Genomic DNA, 21,100 nt, shown 5'->3' on the forward strand with positions numbered 1-21,100 from the left:
CCGGCTGGCCGGCGAGGGGCCCACAAGGCACACAGACCTCTCTTGCCGCGCCCGCTGCTCCCCTCAGCAGTGCGTTTTGTCCGTCTGCCTATTCTGCTCCCTGCTCTGGCGAATTCTCTAACCCTTCCGCACTACTGACTGTACCCAGTGCTTGTATAAATAAATAAATAAATCTTTAAAAAAAAACAAACTTAAAATAAATAAAATAAAATAATGTAAGTCTTCCTCCCCATTACCCTATGTTCACACAGATGGGTGGCCAGCCTAACTGCTCTGAGGTCCCAACCTTAGAGGGACCCATGGGAGTGTTGAGTCTGGGTTTCCAGTAAGGGATGGCACCTTTCTTTTGTAGCATCAGCAGTGTTGCGTGAGGCATGATAAGAAATGGGTGGTAAAAAATAAAATTGGCATTGCAGCACAGACTCTTATCTCGGAAGTCTGTACTAACTGCACATCATTCACTCTCAGGGAGTGCAGCTGGTTCTAAAGAAAAGGCTCACTTTCCCTTTCCATAAAAAGGAATCCTTTTTAAGCCTGGAAGGAATTGCCAGGATTCGTACTTTCTCCACCATGAGTTGTCCTTATTGTTTGTCCTGGTCCCTATGTGGCTTTTGCATCTTGACCCCAGGCTGCTGCTCACATATCAATGTTTTACTTACTTACCCTGTGCCTCCCACCAGAGGCATGAAAGAACTTTCTCCCTTCTCTATTCCACACAGGTTATACCAGAGCAGAATTTCTACCTTGGGTTCTAATGGCCAGTAGACATTGCCACATCTTCCCCTTCTGCCTGGTGGTCTACCACTCTTTAGTATTCCTAAGGAAGTAAATAGCTAGCTATTGCCCCAGTTTAATTTTGGGGCTCCCTATACATATGTAAGTACCTACTCCAGTGCCAGCCTGAAGAGGGGGAAATGAGGACAGAGGGGGGAAATACACGAAGAGAGAAAGAATGTAACTACATTGTCTCACCTTCTTATCTCCCTTTCACCTGTTGTTTTCTCCATTACCCCTTTCTTTCAATTTCTTGTACACAAATTCTTTCCACACCAGGCTATGCTGTCTTCTCCACCCAGCATGTTCTGCCTGCTCTTCTGATAGATAGCTTTGTCTCATCCTTTAGAATTCATCTGATTTGGTTCCATCTGAGAACCTTCCCTGGCCATTGTCTAAAGAACAGCCACCACGATTATTTTCCATTACATACACCTTTTCTCCACAGTGCTGAGAACCTTCGCTGGCCATTGTATAAAGAACAACCACCACGATTATTTCCCATTACACCTTTTCTCTACAGTGCATATCACAATATGTAAATATTTTGGTTGCCTGTTTTCTTGATGTTGTCAGTAATCCCCATGATACTGTAAGCTTCATGGATGGAGGGCCATTGAGTGTTGTGTCTGTAACTGTTTATCCAGTATCTGGTTCCTGGTTTCCAGTAGATATTTATCTGTATATTTCTCTGTCTAAGAGTTGTTGATTAATCATATGACATATGCATCTTTAGAGGCTACCTAACAATATGCATCTTTAGAGGCTACCTTGGCTCTCATCTGCAACCTTCATGAAATGAAATCTTGAGCAGTAGCTATGGAATTAGTGTAGTCAGGCCAAGGAGAGACATGAGCCAAAACACCCTCCCCTCACTGCCAACAGAGGAAACATTCATAAATAGGAAGTTGACAGGCAGAAAAAGGAGATTTCCTAGCTGGCTTCCATGTCTAAATAATTTTGACATTGTTCTTTCTTTAGCTTCTCTTTGATTTATATTTGGAAGTAGTTATGATGTCTAATTACAAAGTAAATTAAATGAAGCACTGTTGTGAAGTTAAAAGGTGCATTAATAGAATAATCATACAAAACATAAATATATATTTTCTATAATTTATATTAAAGACTGTGAACATTGCTAATTTATTTGTTTGTTAAACATAATAGAACATAACTTGATAAAAGATATAAATCAGTTTTATTCCATTTGGTTCATTATACAACAAACATTTAAATATAACAGAGTGATTTTTAAATATACCATATGGTCTGGTACATTGCTTATCCTATTAAGAGAGATAAAATACTTAAGTCTACATTAAGAAATGAATGATTAATAAGCCCTCTGATGAACATTTGGGACCCTGTATAACTAGAAATATTTTATTTTTTCAGATATGGAAATTCACTTAGATTATAAACAAGAGTCAATGCAATTATAGTCCAGATCTGGAACAATGACTATGAAGGTGGATAGATGTCTTTCTCATGAAAAAGGAAAGATTGTCAACTTAGCCAGCTAACAGCAAATTTTTCATTTCATAAGGAATCTTTAATACTTGTTCTTCCAAAAAACAAGCAAGCAAGTAATCAGCAGTTTTAAGAGTCCCCAAGTACTCATTGACTTAATAGACAATTACAGCATATTGTGTTTAAAAAAAAATAGCTATTTTAGAAGTCCTTAATTACAGATTTATATGATAGACTTATCAAGGAAAAATAATACATTTTAAAATGTACTTACAATCTTAATGGTATTATCTCTTTTAAATGATACTTGTTGAAGTATTTATCCTGTGTGTCCTACCTTCTGGAGGTGTAAGGGCAGAATTTATTAACTTTGTTCTAGAACTTGGTCATTAGGAATATAGTGCTTACTTGGAATGATTTTTGTAGGTTACTTTCTCATTGAGGTTCACTGTTGTTTACAGCTGAGATGTGATGTGTCGAGAAAGTCCCTTGTCCCATTACTGACCCTGATAGATTGCATCTAAACAAGGTACAGCTCTGTGTAGTCACTGATATTTTAAAATAAATACATAACTACCTTCCGAAAGTTATTAAATAACTCAGTAGTTTGATTATAAGGTAAAATGTTATAGATTCTTAACCTACCCTAATTTAGGTGTCATATCTGACCATAGATTTGTGGGTGTCAACATGTGAAAGTTTGGTGGACATCCTGAACTGGCTAGGAGATTTTTCAGCATTTCTCTGAAAGTTTTAATTCTTTTCAGAAGACCTTAATACTTTCAAGGGAAGAGGTAAGGGACAAGATGCAATTATTATACTCCTGCTCCAATTTCCCTGTACAGGGCCTGATTCATGGAAACGAGTCATTAAGTGATTATCAGAAGAAAGGTTTTATCATCTGAGAGAGTAGTGTTGCTGTTGTCATTGAATATTCTTTGGTATCTAGAACATACTGAGCACTGTGCAAGGGCTTGGGAAGTTCTGTAGTACAATAGTTCTGCAGTGGTGACCAAGGTGATGAAACTCTGTGGAGAGATAGTCCTGTGAACAGGTGCCACTGTATGGTTCAATAGAGGTCACATGGGAGGCACTACAGGGCTGCAAGAGACCCTAGGATTTTATGTGAAAATATTCAGATTCCTCCTCCAAAAATTCTTTCTCCTATTCACACCAATACCTTCTCTCAAACTTGGTGTATGGACTAGACATGGGAAGTGTGTCAGGGCAACTCTGGGTTTCACTTTAAAGGTAGGTTTAGTGTTAAGCTTATTAGCATCTTGGGGATGCTTTGTTCATTTGTCTTTCATTGTATTAGAAAGATTAAAATCTTCTTAGTTTTATTTTATAAATATATATACCCTTAAATGACTCCCTGGAATGAAGATAGATTCAGATATTTTCAATGTAAACACATATTTGCATTATGAAAGAAACCATATAGGAATTATTGTGTGTTGGTTTATCATTTCACTCTGCTTTCTAAGCAACTAAGAATCAAGAAGTTGAAAATACACATGATCTCTCCCCATTGGCTGTCTAATCGTGGGTGTAGTCACAGTGAAATAGGCAAAGACACAAGTCTATTGGAGACTGACACCTTCTTAGCCTTCTTAGCCAAGTTTTCTTTCATGAGTTTGCAGAGGTTCTCAAAGTTGGCCTTGCTCTCCTCCGTTTTCTTCTTCTCTTCTGCAGCCTCAGGCAGCCTCAGGCCCTCCTTGGTAACTGAGACCAGGTTCTTCCCATCAAATTCCTTGAGCTGCTACACAAAGCACAGAACAGATCACGCCCGCCCAGGTGCCTCAGGACAGCTTTCCATTGGGCTACACAATGGTCCAAAAGCACCTGGAGATCAACCCAACCACCGCCCCCCCAGAGATGTTGCAGCAGAAGGGAGAGGTGGACAAGAATGAGGCACCTGTTACAGAGCTGGTGGTGCTACTGTTGGAAACTGTGCTGCTCTCTTTTGGCTTCTCACTTGATGATCCCCAGACCCCCTCCAGCCAACGTAGGTTTGGGTACTTATGAAGATGGCGTGGTAGCAGAGAGCCCAGTGCTGCTCATTCTCACAAGATTCCCACCCCCACCCCCCGCCTCAGGTGATGAGGATTCATCTCACATGGAAGAAGTAGACCAGGAATTTCTCTTGCTGACCCTGTGCCCTCTGTACAGTGTCCCCTATCTCTTTCCCCAGCAACGTTGAGTGGCCGTGCCCACCTGGTGTTCCCTCTGCTGATATAGCTGGTGTTTTTTTTTTTTTTTTTCATTCTTTGCTGTCTTTTCTGAAGAAGAATAGGAGGGTCTCAAATCCTACCTCCCACATTGACAAATGTTTTGGAGGTTGTGTATTGTGCTTCTTGTTTATTTTGTTCTGAAATGAAAGTGTCCAAAATAAAGAAGGTGCATTTTATAGAAAAAAGTACATAAATCTAAAATTCAATGGACAATGCAAATAACACACTTAAACAACTGATAATTTTATGGCATATTTGGGAACTAAGAGCTTTTGGCTTATATGTCTCTTTTTACATATGCTTTGATACTCATTTCAAACAGAAAGTAAAAATTGGAATATTTTTCCTAAGCAAGGCAGTAGTTTTCACTTCAGCACATCAGATGACTGTCGTTCTAATAGCCAGCAGAATACCTTTTATAGGTCTTTAGGCTAACAACTTACTGCACCTGTACACCTGGCAACAGTGACCAGAGCCCTTCCTTCCATAATCTGCTCACAGGATTGACATATTTAGGAGCTTCTCATTCTAGGAGCTGCGAACTCAAAGTCAGAAAGACTTTGACCAGCCAGTAGCCATTCCCTATTATACTTGACGTCACTGCTGGATGGTCCTTAGCTGCTTCTCACCCACCCTAGAGCATTCTTTAAAATGCTTCTAATTTCATTGGCATCATTTCTTCGCACAAAAAAATATTTATGGAGTATTATTTTTGGAGTCACCAGGTAGTTGAAAACCGTCAAGAGTGGGGATATGGCTGCTGATAGCATACAATTGCCTTCCTCATTACTACCCTCTCCTCCTACATCTCCTTATTGCTGCTTTACTTGACTGTTTTCCTGAGCATTTGAAGTCTTTATGTCCCAACAAATTGTAAAGCAGAGTTAAAAAAATGTTGTGGAAATGTTGTCCTCTAATGTGCAGTTTGTGTTATATTTGATTGATAAGAACATCCATTATTTTCTTTAAAGTTATCATTCTCTTTTTCATATCAATGGGCCTGTTTTGTCATGAATTCCCATCAGAATAGGAGAGGAATCTTTTCATGCAGCACCTCTGAACAAATTTTATATAATTCCAGGCAGCTAAGGAAAATTCAGCAACACAGTGGACTTATATCTAATTCTAGGATTAGCTTCTAAATGTGGTGAATAAGACAAAACATATGCTGTCACAATTACTGGAAAGTGTCTTAGTAAGCCCAGCACAGTGGGCTAGCCTTGGTCACTGAAACTAGTATTTGGCCCTTGTTATACATAAGGTGAAGTGATTGGTGTGAGTCGACGCTCCTGCTGTATTAAAATCATATCCCACCTTTAAATGCCAGGACCACTGCACACTCAGGAAGCTGCTGCACTGTGAGGGCCAGATAGGACTGGAACCAGCCGTGTGCATGCTCATTTCTGCTCACAATGAGCAGCATAGTGGGAGGACTCAGAGTTCATTCTGTTCCTGTCTGATAGTTGTCCCACTTGAGATGCACAGCTCCCCTTGCTATCCTTTAAAGCTTGGAATAGTTGAGGTCAGAACATTTGTGTATCGACACGTAAGGCTTTCTTTATGGCAGTTGCTTACTGGACAGAATAGCAGAGTGAAGAACTACAGACAGCTAGTTAGGAATTGTTCTGGTCTTAAAAGCCATAGCATTCTGGAACAAGTTATTTTACTTTCTCAACCATTTTTCCTTATTTGCAAAAAAGAAAAAAAAAAAAGAAAAAAAACACAACAAAGAAAAAAACCCTCTATTTCTTTATTTGTGGATGGACTAGGCCACTAGTTCCCAACCTGATGGGAGAACATGTGGGAGGTAAGATTCAGAAGCTTACTTCTAGAATTCTGATTTTGTGAGCTGAAACTTTTCTGAGTCTCTTCCAGCTGTATATGCCAGTAATGGAGCCTGCCTCCTTCCTGCAGTGGACTCTCAGGCTCTCCTGATCCTGCTGTGTCTAAGAACTCTAGCCTGGCAGAGCCTGGCATGTTGTTCTGTTTCAAGCTGGACTGAAAAGACAGTCCCGGAGGTCCATCCCTGTGGACACTCGCATAGCCAGAGGCAAGTTAGGATTTGAATGGTCACACCATATCACAGGAGCTTTCTCTCCTCTGGATGGTGTGTCTTGACCTACACATATGTAATGAAAATGAACGTTGTGATTTGTTGTTTTGATTAGGCAAAATGTAGGAAGTCTAATCTAGTGCTTCTTCCTATATGAGACTCCCTCTGGGGCAGCACCAACCCTTAACACTCAGTAAAGACTTGCCGTTGCCTCTCAGGTTTGAATCCAAACGAATTCAAAGCCACCAGTGAATACACTGGTGTACAGGTCTTGGAGGAGAGTGAACTGCTCCTTCCATTTCATCCAAGCATCTTTTATAGACATTTGGGGGGGGGGAGGATTTCCTTCTTATTAGAGGCGTGGCTGTTCTGCCAAGCTTATTCAAAATTATTTCATATGGAAATGTCATTCACCTTAAAGTTAGGTTAAGAATAGCAACCACAGGAGAAATGTAATTATTAATCATATATATATATATATATATATATGTAAGAGCTTTTGGGATGATTTACAGTATTTTCTATTAAGATTGTCCAAAAGCTTATTGGTAATGAAAGTTTTTAATGTTACATCAACATTAATTTGAGGAGGGATTATGGGTGCCATAGTTAACTGCTTTAGATATAATTTGCAGATTATTAGAAAGATGTTATAGTCACCCACTTTGGAATCTTCTAAACAACTTTTATATTTATAAATTGTTTGATTATAAGAACAGATGATGTTTCTGTCAGCAGCTATTCAGTTTGATTTTCTATTCAGTAAATTATGTGTGACATAGTTCCTTCTTTTGGTGAAAGGGGGAAAGCAGTTCAGGGGTTAGGAGCTCATAAAACTTCATAAGCATCCATTTAGACTTGCCGTTTTAGTTCTGTACCATACCTCCTCCATTTGAGAAGAATTCTAGAAATAAAGAAGGCACAAGTGATCGATCATACTTTTGTCTTCCCCTTAATATCTCTATGCATGAGGTAATGTGAAGGAAACAAAGAGGAAGAGGAAGATGGAGAAACAAAATAGAGAGTGAGAAAGCGAATGATGGGAAAGAGAAGGTTTTGCAACTTTATCACTTAGATGCATAAAAGATCATTTACATGACGCCACATACCGAGTTAATCACTTTTAAAGACCAGTTCCATATAACAAACTAAAGGAGCTTCAGGACATACAACTATTATATAAAATAGTTTTATATAATATCTTTTTGAATTTGTGTAAATAAATGAGTCTTAGATAGCAAGTATATCTGTTGTGAATTCCCACTTTAAAATAATGAAAAAAAATGACTGTTTTGGGCAATAGTGTATTAAGTACTTTAAAATACCTTATTATCCTTCAGTCTCTCAAAAGAAAGTTATCAGTTAGAAGTAAGCTTAATTCAATCTAGTTTAGTTACATATAAACCAATTATTTTGTGTATGGCAATGATCCCTAAAGTTTTTTTTTTTTTTTTTTTTTTAGTTCTTGCTTTTGCATTATGAGGTCCTCTCCCAGTTTTTCTCTTCAATTAACCAAGGGAGTCATTTTCCTGTTTTTTTTTTTTTTGAAAGGTTAAAAACTGGATTACAAAACACTGCTATTTTATGAAAACCTATGCTTTTCGGTAGAAAACTGAACTTTATGTATTGAAATAGCTGTGTATAAATTTATGCTATAAATTCTTCAAAGTGCTACTGTGATATTTAAATGAGAACTATTTCAAATTAAATCTGTATTTCTCCCTTTCCTCTTCAATGCCATCATGACCATTTGTCAGTTAATACCATTCACACTTCTTTATCTTGTCTCTAAACCTTATAGTGACACATACCAATACTTACCTAGATCTAAGTTGCTTGATACGCATACCTTTGGTCAAATCGTCCCATTTTCCAGCTAAACCTTGTTTCTCGATATTTAGGTATCCATGAGATCTTCTTTTTCTGGAATCCTTGTGTGATTCATCAATTTCCCGTTACATTATTTGTCTCTCATTGATAGCTCAAAATGTGACAAAGGGGATTATATTTTGCTAAGAAAAAACTTTACCAGCTGCTCTGATCTCTCCTTTTAAATATTGAGCAAACACCAATATAACATGTTTTACTTTTTACCTTCACTGCTCAGAAACTGTCAGATCTGTAGAAGGAACTTTTAGAAAATTGTTAATTTCTGGTGCACTCTTTTCTTACGTGGTACAGTAAGTGTTAATAAGTACAATATGGTACAATTAGTAAGTGTTACTATATTTATTGGTCTCCTTCAGACTTGACTATATTCATAAATGTTTTCCTAAATGTGTTAAGTGGCTGGTTAATTTTCCTTCCTCTATTAATGCTGTCATTGTTATACTTTAAGTTTTTCTACATCATCAAATAAGGATAACATTTATATTCTGATTTTTTTATTCCTTTGTTTCCTTTCTGTTTCACAGAAAGGAAATTATTGTATTTTATATATATATATATATAGTGTATATATATATATATATATATATATATATATCATGAAATCTGACAGCCTGCAATCTAATATAAGCAAGCATCGTATTTGGTTATATTAATTTCTTATTCTATTTGAAAAACTCATTATTGCAGCACAATGGGTATTTACTGTTCTTAATTTCATTAGGAGGTAGAGAATAGGTGTGATTAACTTGTAATTTCAGATTGAAAGATATGCTTATTATTTGTGTTTTTCAACATTCAAGGCTAATTATTTCATTAAATCTTCTTAGCAAACTGTAATGCAAATCTCTGGGGGTTGGGTTGGGAAAAGTACAAGATACTAACCTAAAAGTTTCCAATCCAAAATAAAAATAGCGAAAACTTCATTATTTGAAATGAGAACATGTGTGTATTTAAATAGTTGACTTTTTTGTTGTTCTAGATTTTATACTGCTGCTTTGCTTGCCCCATTGCTGACTTACTGTCTATCTTTCTGAGAAAAGAAAGAATTACAGTGGAGAAATTGGTCATCCTACCAGCCCCGGGTCCACTAGCACCTTCCTTTGTCCACATGGGCTTTGACATCCCTTCCTGACATTGGCGGGCATCCTTGATCCCATTAGCATTCAGTCCTCCCTGGCTCCCCCGGCCTGTCCCTTGGTGTGCCCGCTCCCTACAAGTACACCTCTCTATATTGTCATATTTTTCCTTTTCTGAAACAGGCCTATCACTGCTCAAACCAAAGTAATATTAAAAATACTGTATATCATGGGCCTCCCTGGTGGCGCAGGCGGTTGAGTGCAGAGCTATGAAGCTGTCCGCAGCCTCTGCAGCACAGGTTCCATCCCAGCCAGCCAGGGAGCTACCCACATGGCGCAGCAGACCTCTCCTGTCTTGCCAGCTGCTCTCCTCAGCAGTGTATTTCAGTCATTCTGCCTGTTCTGCTCCCCACTCTGTCTCTGGTGAATCCTCTCATCCTCCCACACATCTGGCCTGTACCCCGGTTCTTGTATATATGCATAAATAAATCTTTAAAAAAAATACTGTGCATCAGTGTTTTCTCCTTTTTTTCCTTCTATTCTCCCATGACCTTCAGTTGGACTTATTCTGGTCTACTCACTGAAAACATTCCTGTTGTAATGATCACAGCTCCGTGTGCTGCCACAGCCTGTGTGCAGGCTCCAGTCCATGCCATCATGCACACAGCCGCCCACTCCCTCTTCACATGCCTGCTCCAGGGAACAAGTTTTTCTCCTGGCTTTCATCTCACTTCCCTCCCCACTATGACGTCTCAGCTTCCTTTCTTGTTCCTTCTTTTTAGTCTCTGCAGACTGTGTTTCCTATAACTCAGTCCTTAGGCCTCTTCTCCATCAACATTAACTCACTGTGGAAGCTCATCTAGTCCATGGTTTTTAAACACCACATATGGGGCCTCCCCAGTGGTGCAGCAGGTTGAGTACAGTGCTCTGAAGCTATCCGCCGGGGAGATTCCCACATGGCGCGGTAGACCTCTCCTGTCTCACCTTCTGCTCCCCTTAGCAGTGCATTTCAGTAGACCTGCCTATTCTGTTCCCTGCTCTGTCTCTGATGAATCCTCTCACCCCTGCACCTCTGGCCTGTACCCCAGCCCTTGTATGCATAAATAAATCAATCTTAAAAAAAAGAAGTACCTATACTCCCATCCTATCACTTTTTCCTCCTCACCCCACTTTATATATCTTCCTAGTGCCGTCACTAACAATTACTCAGCAGTTTCTTAGGTCTTTGACACCAGTAGTTAAGCAACTAGGGCCCAGGTCTTTCTTTCCATTTGGCTTGTTGCTCTATCTACAGTACCTGGGATATTGTCTGGGATATAACAGGCGTACAGTATCTTTTAAAAGAATAAATAACCCTCAGTGGGTATTTTTATTTAAAAAAATAAGAAAAAATAGATACTTGAATATGCCTGCTTTTGGTGACATTTAAATTTGTTTGCCTTTGCTGTATATGATTTAGTGGATTTTGCCACCTAATGTCATTTCTCTCTTATAAAAAAATCTTGCTAAATGAGTCAGGTTGAACTGAATACATTCTCAGCAGTGGGTAATTAGTGTTCAAATAAGGATAAGAGTGGTGTTCCTTATTTTTTTGATGCTGACAAACATCAATCTGGAGCACACATATATATTTAAATAAATAAATCCTCTTAATTTGCTTTAATTAGTGTCAGTATTATAATGCTGCTCTGGGTCATCTGTATACCAAATAAAATAACAGTAATGAAAGGAACTTGTTTCCCACTTGAAAAAAGACATATAATCTCAGCTTCTAACCCATTCTGGGTGGGATAATAAATGCTTTCATTCACATCACTTATGGCTGCCAGTTTGGGTGATTTTGAAATAAGGGATAGTTCCCGTTCTCATTTTTTAAAAAGGAGTACAGTATCTTTTATTTCTTGATTTTGCCCTTAACATCTTACATCATCACAGGACAGTAGGTCTAATGCCTACATGCATGTCTAATCTTTGTTGAAGAACAATTGCTTGATTTCACAAAAGGGAAAACAAAATAAAATCACTGTCTTATTGCAGGGATTTTTCAGCTGCAAGTAACAGAAAAGTCTGTTTACAATGGCTTAATCAAAGATAGGTTTATTTTTCCTACTTGAGAGATGCTAATTTTATGTGAATGAGCACCAAAAGGACATTTTACTGCAGTATCATGTAGGAAGTATTGCAATTTACTCAGATAATTTCCACTTTAAAGGATATTTTCAGTTTTTTGTTTGTTCTTGCAAAGAGAACTCTGCCATTAGATTTATTTTCATAGAAGGCTTAGAATAAATTAGGAGTTATTCATGTTGTTTGTTATAAAAAGTAGCCCACAGTATTTAGAAATAAAAAACTGCCGATTGATATTAGACAAACTAAGCTCTGAATGAGAATAAAACAGTGATTATCTCATAGCGTCATGTCAGGATATCCTAAATTAATGCTTACAAGTGTTAATTGTTGTCTTATGACTTTTTTTATAAAACATTATTCAGTGCGCATCATGTGTAGTCACTGTAATAATTGCTGGGTATGTTATGGTAAGCAAGGTAGGTGAGTTAGATAGGTCAGTGTTTAAGGCCAATAGATTAGTCTTATTAATGATGAAGTCTAGTAAAGGGAGACAGGTGATAAATAGATAAACTAGGGAAATAATTTCAGGCAGAGTAGTAAAAAGATGCCATAAAAGGGTAATATGGCCAGGTATGTTCTCTGAAGAACTGATTTCAAGCCGACAATTTTTTTCCTTGAGATTGAATTCTATAAATATTTAAGTTACAAGTGAAATATTCTTGGTGAAAATGCAGTTATTTTCTGGAGAAAAACTTTAATTTTGTCTTAAGTTCCCTTTATCCTCAAGGTAATAATATAAACTGTTACAGATTATATAGGTTTATTTTCCCCAATGGATGACTGTCTAATTTACCATTGAATTGACCCATTAACTTTATCATATGAAATTTACTGAAAAAATTGTTCAGAACTCTGCATTTTTATTTTTATGTTTTTCTTGACTCCTTTGTTATGCTCTTGGATGTGGTTTTAATGTTATAACTCTTCTCTATTAGTCGAGGTCATACCGCTGTTTACAAATTCATCAAGGAGAGAATTATATACCCATTAGGGCTCTGGATATAAATATATATCAGCAAATATTTAAAAGATCACTTTAAACCTTAATTTAATCAAGTACATTAAACCTAATAACATTCATTTGTTGAAATTTATAATCACATGAGTTTGTTGAATGTTACCCACACCAAACTATGTCTGGGATGGCTGTTACAAACTATTTGTAGGTTTATTTATGGGTTTTACATTCTAGGTTCTGTCACTGTGCCCTTGGTAGTATATTGTGAGACACAATTGGAAAAAACAGTCTATTTATAATCTTTTTTTTTTCTTTCTAATAGATACTTTTATTTCCTGACTGATACAGCATATATCTTCATTAAATATTTGTTTATAATTTTTAACTATCAATTCTTTGAATTTATTTAAAAATTATTTTCTTTTTTAAAGATACCTTTAGGGCCTCCCTGGTGGCCTAGGGGTTAAGTCTCAGCATCACCACTACAGTCTGAGTTTGATCCCTGGCCAGGGAGCTACCTACATGACACAGCAGACCTCTCCTGTCTTGTCCACTGCTCCTTTTAGCTGTCTGTTTCAGTATCTGCCTGTTCTCCCCACTCTGGAGACTCCTCTCAGCATCCCCATCCCCTGCCCCGCACCTCTGGCCTATACCCTGGTTCTCCTATGCAAGAAAAAAAAAAGTGTCATCTTTAAAAAAAAATAAATAAAGCTACCTTTGAATAAGACATTTATTTCTACCTATGCTTCAAGATGTTTTACAAAGTCCTGAGTAGATATTAAGTACCTAAGACATACTTTGTTATTATTCAGTAAATTTAATGAAAATGTATTAATATTTGAGGTATTTTATTTTTTCCAATAATACCACACATTGGGAAACCTCAGTCAGTATTTTTATACAATATAACAATACTGCAATTTAAATTTCTGGTCTATATATAACCCTTGTTTGTAGACTATAAGCATTATGAGGGAAGAAAGATGGAATACTCATCTGTTCATTCAGTAAGCATTTCTTGAGCAACAACTATATGTTAGACAAGGTAGTAATGGCACTCAGTCTTCCTGAAATATATCCAATCTGTGGCTTATAGATTAATAAGAGAAATAGGCATTAAACAAATAATCATTTCATTTGTAGTCAAGGTAGATGCTATGTAAAGTGGGAATCTAACTTACTCTCGCAAGTTAGCCTGAGGAAATAAAATAAAAGCTGTGACCTAAAAGACAAATAGGATTTACCCAGATAAGAATCTTACCCGGGGGGCCTCCCTGGTAGAGCAAGGAGCACAACCTATGAGGCTATCTATAGCCGCTGCAGCAAGAGCTTGATCCCCTGCCAGGGAGCTACCCACATGGCTCAGCAGATCTCTCCTGACTTGCCTGCTGCTCCTGTCAGCAGTGTATTTCGCCAGTCTGCCTGTTCTGTTCCCCACTCTGTCTCCGCTAGGGAAGAGACCCTCCACACCTCTCACCCCCCACAGCTGTACCCCAGTTCTTGTATACATAAATAAATAAATCTTTAAAAAAGAAAGAAAGAAAGAGAGAGAGAGAGAGAGAGAGAGAGAGAGAAAGGAAGGAAGGAAGGAAGGAAGGAAGGAAGGAAGGAAGGAAGGAAGGAAGGAAGGAAGGAAGGAAGGAAGGAAGGAAACTTGAATATGCAAAACCCCTGGTGGGTTCAAGAAATAGAAAAAGCCAAAAATGGATGAATATTGAATAAGGGGGAAAATCTAGTAAAACGTTCCTGGAGTCAGAGTCAGATCATGTGGTCCAGTCTCAGAAGTTTGGACTTAATCCCACTGAAAAGTGCTAACAAGGGAAGGGACATGGTTAGATATGCATTTTGAAAAGGTCTATTTTGGACACTGAAGTCTTCCCTGAGTGATGTGGGGCAACAGACACATAACTGAGAGCAGTCAGAGAAGGCCAGTGGTGATGGGACCTGGTGTTGTCATCCTCCAGAGAGCAGAAGTTGTAAAATAATATGAAGAAATATAGACTAAAAAAGGCACAGCAAGGGAAAAAGGGCACTGGCTTCTTTAGCAATCCTGAGGCACATGGGGTATTAGAAAGTGAACTTTTTTCCTGAAGAAAGCTCTGGAACATAGTATCTAGCCAGCAACCAGAAGGGCAAGGAAGTAGGGAACTTGAATACAAAATGGAAGTCTGAGAGCTGAGGAGGGAGAAAGTATGGGGTTATCTGGGAAATAAGACCCAGAACTACAGAAAATCACAGAAGGGGTTTAATTGTGACAATCTGTAGCATGAATCACATCTTGGGCTGGAGAGAATTCATCTGGTCTGGAATAGATAAGGTGTGGTGCGCTAGCTGGGCAGGGCTTTGGGTCAGACAGTTCTTTCTTAGCTAGCTTTGACAGCTCCTTGAGTAAGCACAAGGAGGGCAGTTTCTGCTCTTGCAAGCTGCATTTGCTAGCTCAGTTTCTGCCCAGCATTCGCCATGGTTGGCAGGAATTTCATGGGAAACTACAAACCATACCTCACTTTCTTACTTTCTCAACTCATGGCTATACTGCCTTTGCCAGTACTATCTTCTGAAAATTATAAGTGAATGTACTTATATCTTTTTTTATGTCTCTATGTTTTTCTTGTTCTCCAATTTTAGTTGCTGTTAGTGTTATCTATTATAACCCTGATATTTTCTGCTAAGTCATTTTATATACGTCACAAGTACTCAGTAAGTATTTTCTAGTGGAGGTTTGTTTTTAATTTGTTAAGTCTCAGTGGATCTCACTTACATATTTTAGTTTTTCCAGTTTTTCTTTACTGAGGTTGTTTTCAAGATATGTTCTTTTACTTCCTGAAGGAGCAAATGATGTGAAAATCCTTCCAGGGCAAGCTGTTTGTCCTACTCCAGGGTGCAGAGGAATAGGCCATATCCGTGGTCCTCGGTATTCAGGACACCACAGGTAAATATTTTTTCTTATTCAAAAGATGTGAAGGGTGTATGAAATCATTATATAGATAAGCAATGTAGGTGGCATCATAACTGACTCCCTTGGCACCTCTGGATTTTATTCCCTTTTCCATGTTCCTAAGGCCCTTGCTGGACATTTCCTGCTATCTGCCCACCGCTACCCTTCCTAGAGTCTTCCCGACACCAAGACCTAGCCCACACCCACATCATCCCCAGAGTCTCTGCGCACTAACAGCTTTCATGGTGAGGGCTCACGTGGAACACTGACATGTATTCTCTGTCCCACCCTAGTCCTGAATTTTCTCCATGCAATTGCTGAGTTTCCCTTTCTTCTAGAGAAATTCCAGAACTTCTTACATTTCCTCTTCTTGTTTTCACCTTTCCTGTATTTCTTTTTCTCTTTCTTATTCATTTGGAGATGCAGTCATTCTGGGATAGAATAGAAAAATATTGATATGTGTGAAGTTATATTATAGATATACCTGTGTTTTAAATATTTGATAATAGTGTGGAAAAAATAGTGTGCTTGTAAGAGAAAATCACAAATGTGTAAGTCCTTACTGTGTTTTCTGTCCAATTCAATTGATAAATAATATGTAGATTAATTATTCACATTGGTGGCCTAGTTACCCAATATATAAATTAAAGCTGAACAGAACTGATGCCGCATTTGTCCAAATACCAAGTATATAAAATATATGTAATAGGTAAATGTATAGGGAAAAGGCTAAGTCAAATAATATGTGAATTTAGAAAATGTTTGCTTGAATAAAAAAGATCAAAGAAGAAATCCTGTTTTATCAGGTGGTTGTAATCCAGGAAAACAGGGCTCAGAACAGTTGTTCATAAGTCAAAACAAATATTAATATAAGAAATAATTGTAAACACTCCCAAGTAGCCTATGTGAACATGCTGTATGTGTAAATATAAAATTGGCATTTAAATAAGAAAACAATATAGTATCCATAAAAAATAAATTGAAGTTGTGAAGACACTGTCATCACGTTGTAAAGGTGTGACCTCGCAGATTATGAACTGGGTCTGTGGAGACAGCATTGTGTTACCTTAGAGAAGGAGGGACAGAAAGACAGGAGTGGCCACATCATTAAGGCTGGTCTGTCTTAGGGGAGGAACCTGTGAATTTTTTTTCTGAAGGATTTTATTTATTTATTTAAGTAAGCACTGGGTACAGTCAGGAGCGCGGGAGGGTGAGAGAATTCACCAGAGCCAGAGCAGGGAACAGAACAGGCAGAAGGACCAAAGTACTCTGCTGAGGGGAGCAGCAGGCGCGGCAGGAGAGGTCTGCGCACCATGTCAGACCCTCGCCAGTGGCCTGGGATCGAACCAGTGCTGCAGAGGCTGCGGGCAGCTTCGCAGCCCATCGCTCAACTGCTGCGCCACCAGGGACGCCCAAGGACCCTGTGAATTTGATAGAACCTCTTTGTAGGGGTATGTGACTTTGAATAAATTTCCTCAAGTATGTTGTTTGTTTTTTTAAATCTAGAGCTGCAAAGTCAGTATGAGAATCACTAGTCAGATGTATCTGCTTAAATTAAAATTAAATAAAATGAGGGCTTAATTTCCTCAGTCACACCAGCCATATTTCAAATACTCAGTAGCTGCACGTGGCTAGCGGCTACCAACCTGAGTAACACAGAAGGCTGTGCAGACAGCCCTGGGAGAATTAACCTTGTTCTGCCTTCTTCTGGTAGATTTTTGGGTGATGGGTATTTCAGGATGAAATAATTAGCAATATTAGTGCCTCCTTCAGACTTGAATCATTATTCTCAAAGTTAGCAAGACCATGATCACACAGTTGGTCTGTCCCTTAGAACCTTAGAACACTGTGGCAACAACAAATGTTGTGGAGGATGTGGAGAAAAAGGAACTCTCCTGCACTGCTGGTGGGAGTGCAAACCGGTCCAACCACTATGGAAAGCTGTATGGCGATTCCTCAACCTATTAAAGATACAGCTTCCATATGATCCAGCAATTCCACTCCTAGGTATTTACCCAAAGGACACAGAAACATCAATTCCAAAGAACACCTGCACCCCTATGTTTATAGCAGCACTATTTACAATAGCTAAGCTTTGGAAACAACCCAAATGCCCAAAAATAGATGACTGGATCAAGAAGATGTGGTACATATACACCATGGAATATTACTCAGCAATCAAAAAAGATAAACCCATGCAATTTGCAGCAACATGGATGGAGCTGGAAGGGATCATGCTCAGGGAAATAAGCCAGAAAGAAAAAGAAAAATACCGGATGGTCTCACTCATAGCAGGAATCTAGAAAACCTAAATAAGAGACCAGGAAAAAGAATAACTATAAGAAAGAAAATATCAAAATCAACGAACAATTATGAACCAGAGAGACACTATGGGGGGTGGGGGCAGGGAAAGGAGGGATTGGGGTCAAAATAAGGGGGCTGCAATTGTATGGGGAATATAAAAATAAAATTAAAAAAAAAAGAATGCTCTGGCATTTACCCTCCTGTGGCACTAAGGCTAAAGTAAACAAGTATCTCTTCTTACGGCTCTTTATGATAGCTGCAGTGCTTACTCAAAGTCTCCTGCACTTTTTCATAGCTGACACACCTCCCAAACTGTTCTTCATGTACCTTATTCATCTTTTTCTACATGGATTCTGAAAACCTTGCATGAACAAAGTCATAATGGGCCCGCTTCAGTTTGTTCCACCAGCTTCTTTCCTGAAATTTTCTCCTCAAATATGGCACAAATGGGAGCTAGCTGTTGTTCTTATTTTGATATCTTCTTATGAACAAAACTGAGAATAGATTATTTGACATAATTTTCTCTACCAAGTAGTCTTTACCAGAGACTATAAAAATAAAGACGCGTTTAAAGAAAATTATTCTGTGAAACTTAGGGGAAAAATACTGAACACATGTGGTAGTGAGAATCATGGGAAATTTTAGAGAATGACAAAACACAAAACACTGAACCACCTAGGGCTGCTGAGGGAGTCACCTTGGTGACTGGGTCATGACTCTTCCTGTCCTAGATCTAGTTACAACAGAGCAGGATTCATGTAAGTAAATGAATAGTCATCAAAAGTTTAATTAGTATATTGTCTCAGAAGAGAAAAATAATAAGCAATGAGTACCTGTAGTTAGTGTCTCTCTAGAATTGAAAAACACAACTGGATGTTTCTTTAAGTTATATTTTTATGTAGAACTTCAAGGCATGTAGTCCTTCATATAGATAAATTCTCATTTATCTATGAAAATAAAAGCAGATAGATTTTATTTAACACTACTTTGTATTCAAACAAACATCTTGGTGGAGTTAGTATTGATGGTAAAGCAGTTATTGAAGGGTGGAGGTCACAGGTAATATAAGTTCTAGTAGGCACTGGCTACATCTCCCTCTTGCTTTAATTATTTTGGTGATAGGTCTGTCTTTATCAAGTTTAGACTTTATTGCTAGGTTTACTCATTGACTAAATATATTCATTTTCAATTAATACCTTTCTTTCTTTCTAAACCACCAGTTCTGTTTTTAATTAACTCTAGGTGAATGTCATTTACCACATTAATTAGTTTACTAATGTAATTTTATGTGTATAACTTTAGGACATCTTTAAATTTTCTTGTACTTAACTGGACCAAAGTTGTTTTGATATCATATCTCTAGGTTGTTTTTATATTATTTTTATTATTGTAGTCAAATTTTACATATTTCTGAAGGATGAAAAATACAATTCTGTAGTATGTATCTTTGATAGTATCTGTTGAAAGCACTGTATGCACAAACCTATACTTAATATTAGAAACTTAACACATCACGATCATTGTCTTACAACTTGTTTTGTATATGTTACTGAACCAGTAAGCAAGAGAGGAGAATTTTAAAGCGTTGCTGCTTTCTCTCAGAATCATAGATGTACTTTTAAAACCATCTGTAGGTTGAGTTTCTCAAGTTATCAAAGAATCTTATTCTGCAAGGTGCTTTTTACAGTCTCCAGAATTTTCTTAGGCAAATGAAAATGAAGACTATCAGAGACTTTCTCCATTTTCACTAGGTCTATATAAAGCAACTTGATTGACTTCTGCTTCTAAAGCCTTCAGGGACACTTGGAAGTGTAGAGCTGTGCTTTAAGGAATGTAGCTATTTCAGCTGCTTTTCTAGAAAATATTCTCAGGCAGTGGAGTACTTACAAGTAGTGAATATTTTTTTTACCATTCCATGTCAGAATTTCTGTTTCTGATATTGAAACTTTGGTGTTTTGAAAGGAACTAAACAATCTTGTTAAATTAAGTTGTTAGCATCTTTTTTCGTACAGCTGACAAGAAAAATGGTGACATCAGGCTATCACTAAAGATGTTTGAAAATACTGTATCACTTTAAGAGATCAGGTAGTCCTTTCTAGATGGATTTTAGGCAGGTTTATTTTAGTTTCCATATTAAAATAGTCAAGGGGTTAACAATAATATCCCAAGCTGTTTGGAGTTCATGTAAAATCTGCATAAACCACTGTGTGAAAGAAATTGCACCAGTTCTTATCTGTATGAAAATAGGATGTTTGGCACACAATTATCACACAATTTACATTTTATTTGAATTAATTTACATAGTGAATAAAGCGAAGTAGGTGTATTTGTTAAGAGAAATATTTAAAGATGACAATATTGGGACTACAACAGTGTAAGCTTACTTTTAAGCCAGGTTCCAGGATTAGACATCAAGTTCCTTTTTTCTAAATGAGTAGAGCACAGATTCCAGAGACTTGATCAAATTCTGTATTATAAAACACACAAATGTAACTCATTTAGGAACTAATAATTATATTTTCTACACAGAGAGCCAGGCACTTACAATGGAAGGACTCTTGCTTGATGCCCTTATGTGGGATGCGGGACACACATTGCTAGTGTCACAAGTAAAGAAGACACATAGAAAGGTTGCATCTGCTACTCAGCAGTGAAGATGTCAGATAAATCCAAAAGGCTTTTGGGTTTTCTTCATGGAAACTTAAAGCACACCTAGCTGCCATCATGATTTCTTTGGATTCATTTTTGCCAGCTTAAAAATAATGATGAGTATTATTTCAGGCATTTTCTTCTTTTCATATTTGTTACTCTGTGTGTATGTGTGTTTGTGTGTGTGTGTGTGTATTAATGTTCAAGGTTTCAGATTGGTCTGAGTCCAGATCTAGTACTCACTGTGAAAATATGGTCAAATTACATCATATATCTTAGCTTCTGTTTTTCCATCTGTTAATGTGTATTCTTTGCAATGAAAACAGTTAAATTCTACAATGAGATTAAACAATATCATATTATTGAAAAACTAATTTCAGGAAATATAATGAAAAACAGAATACTAGAAAACTTTAACTTACCTATTTCAGTCTATGATAGATTAACTAGTAGGGCAAAAGTATCAATACACACACTCTGAATAACATGATTAAATGATTAAATAAAGGGAGATTGACTGAAAGGTATATGCCAAACTAAAAACAGAATAAACTACTTAAAAGCATGTTTCAGAATTCAATTATTAAACCACAAATACTATAAATTCTGAAAACCAACACAGTTCAT

General features: G+C 37.5%; 1 protein-coding gene across 1 annotated transcript in view; it reads left to right on the plus strand.

The window, feature by feature from the left end:
• Positions 1-21,100, plus strand: part of L3MBTL4 (L3MBTL histone methyl-lysine binding protein 4) — a gene marked incomplete at both ends in the record, with an annotated part of 345,501 nt that overhangs the window by 162,218 nt on the left and 162,183 nt on the right. The window contains one exon of the mRNA XM_084252676.1: positions 15,412-15,514. Within this exon, the coding sequence (XP_084108802.1) occupies positions 15,412-15,514 (103 nt within the window). The remainder of the gene's footprint in view (positions 1-15,411; positions 15,515-21,100) is intronic.

This window comes from Talpa europaea (genome assembly GCF_964194135.1).
Source record: "Talpa europaea genome assembly, chromosome: 13".
NCBI classification, from domain to species: domain Eukaryota; kingdom Metazoa; phylum Chordata; class Mammalia; order Eulipotyphla; family Talpidae; genus Talpa; species Talpa europaea.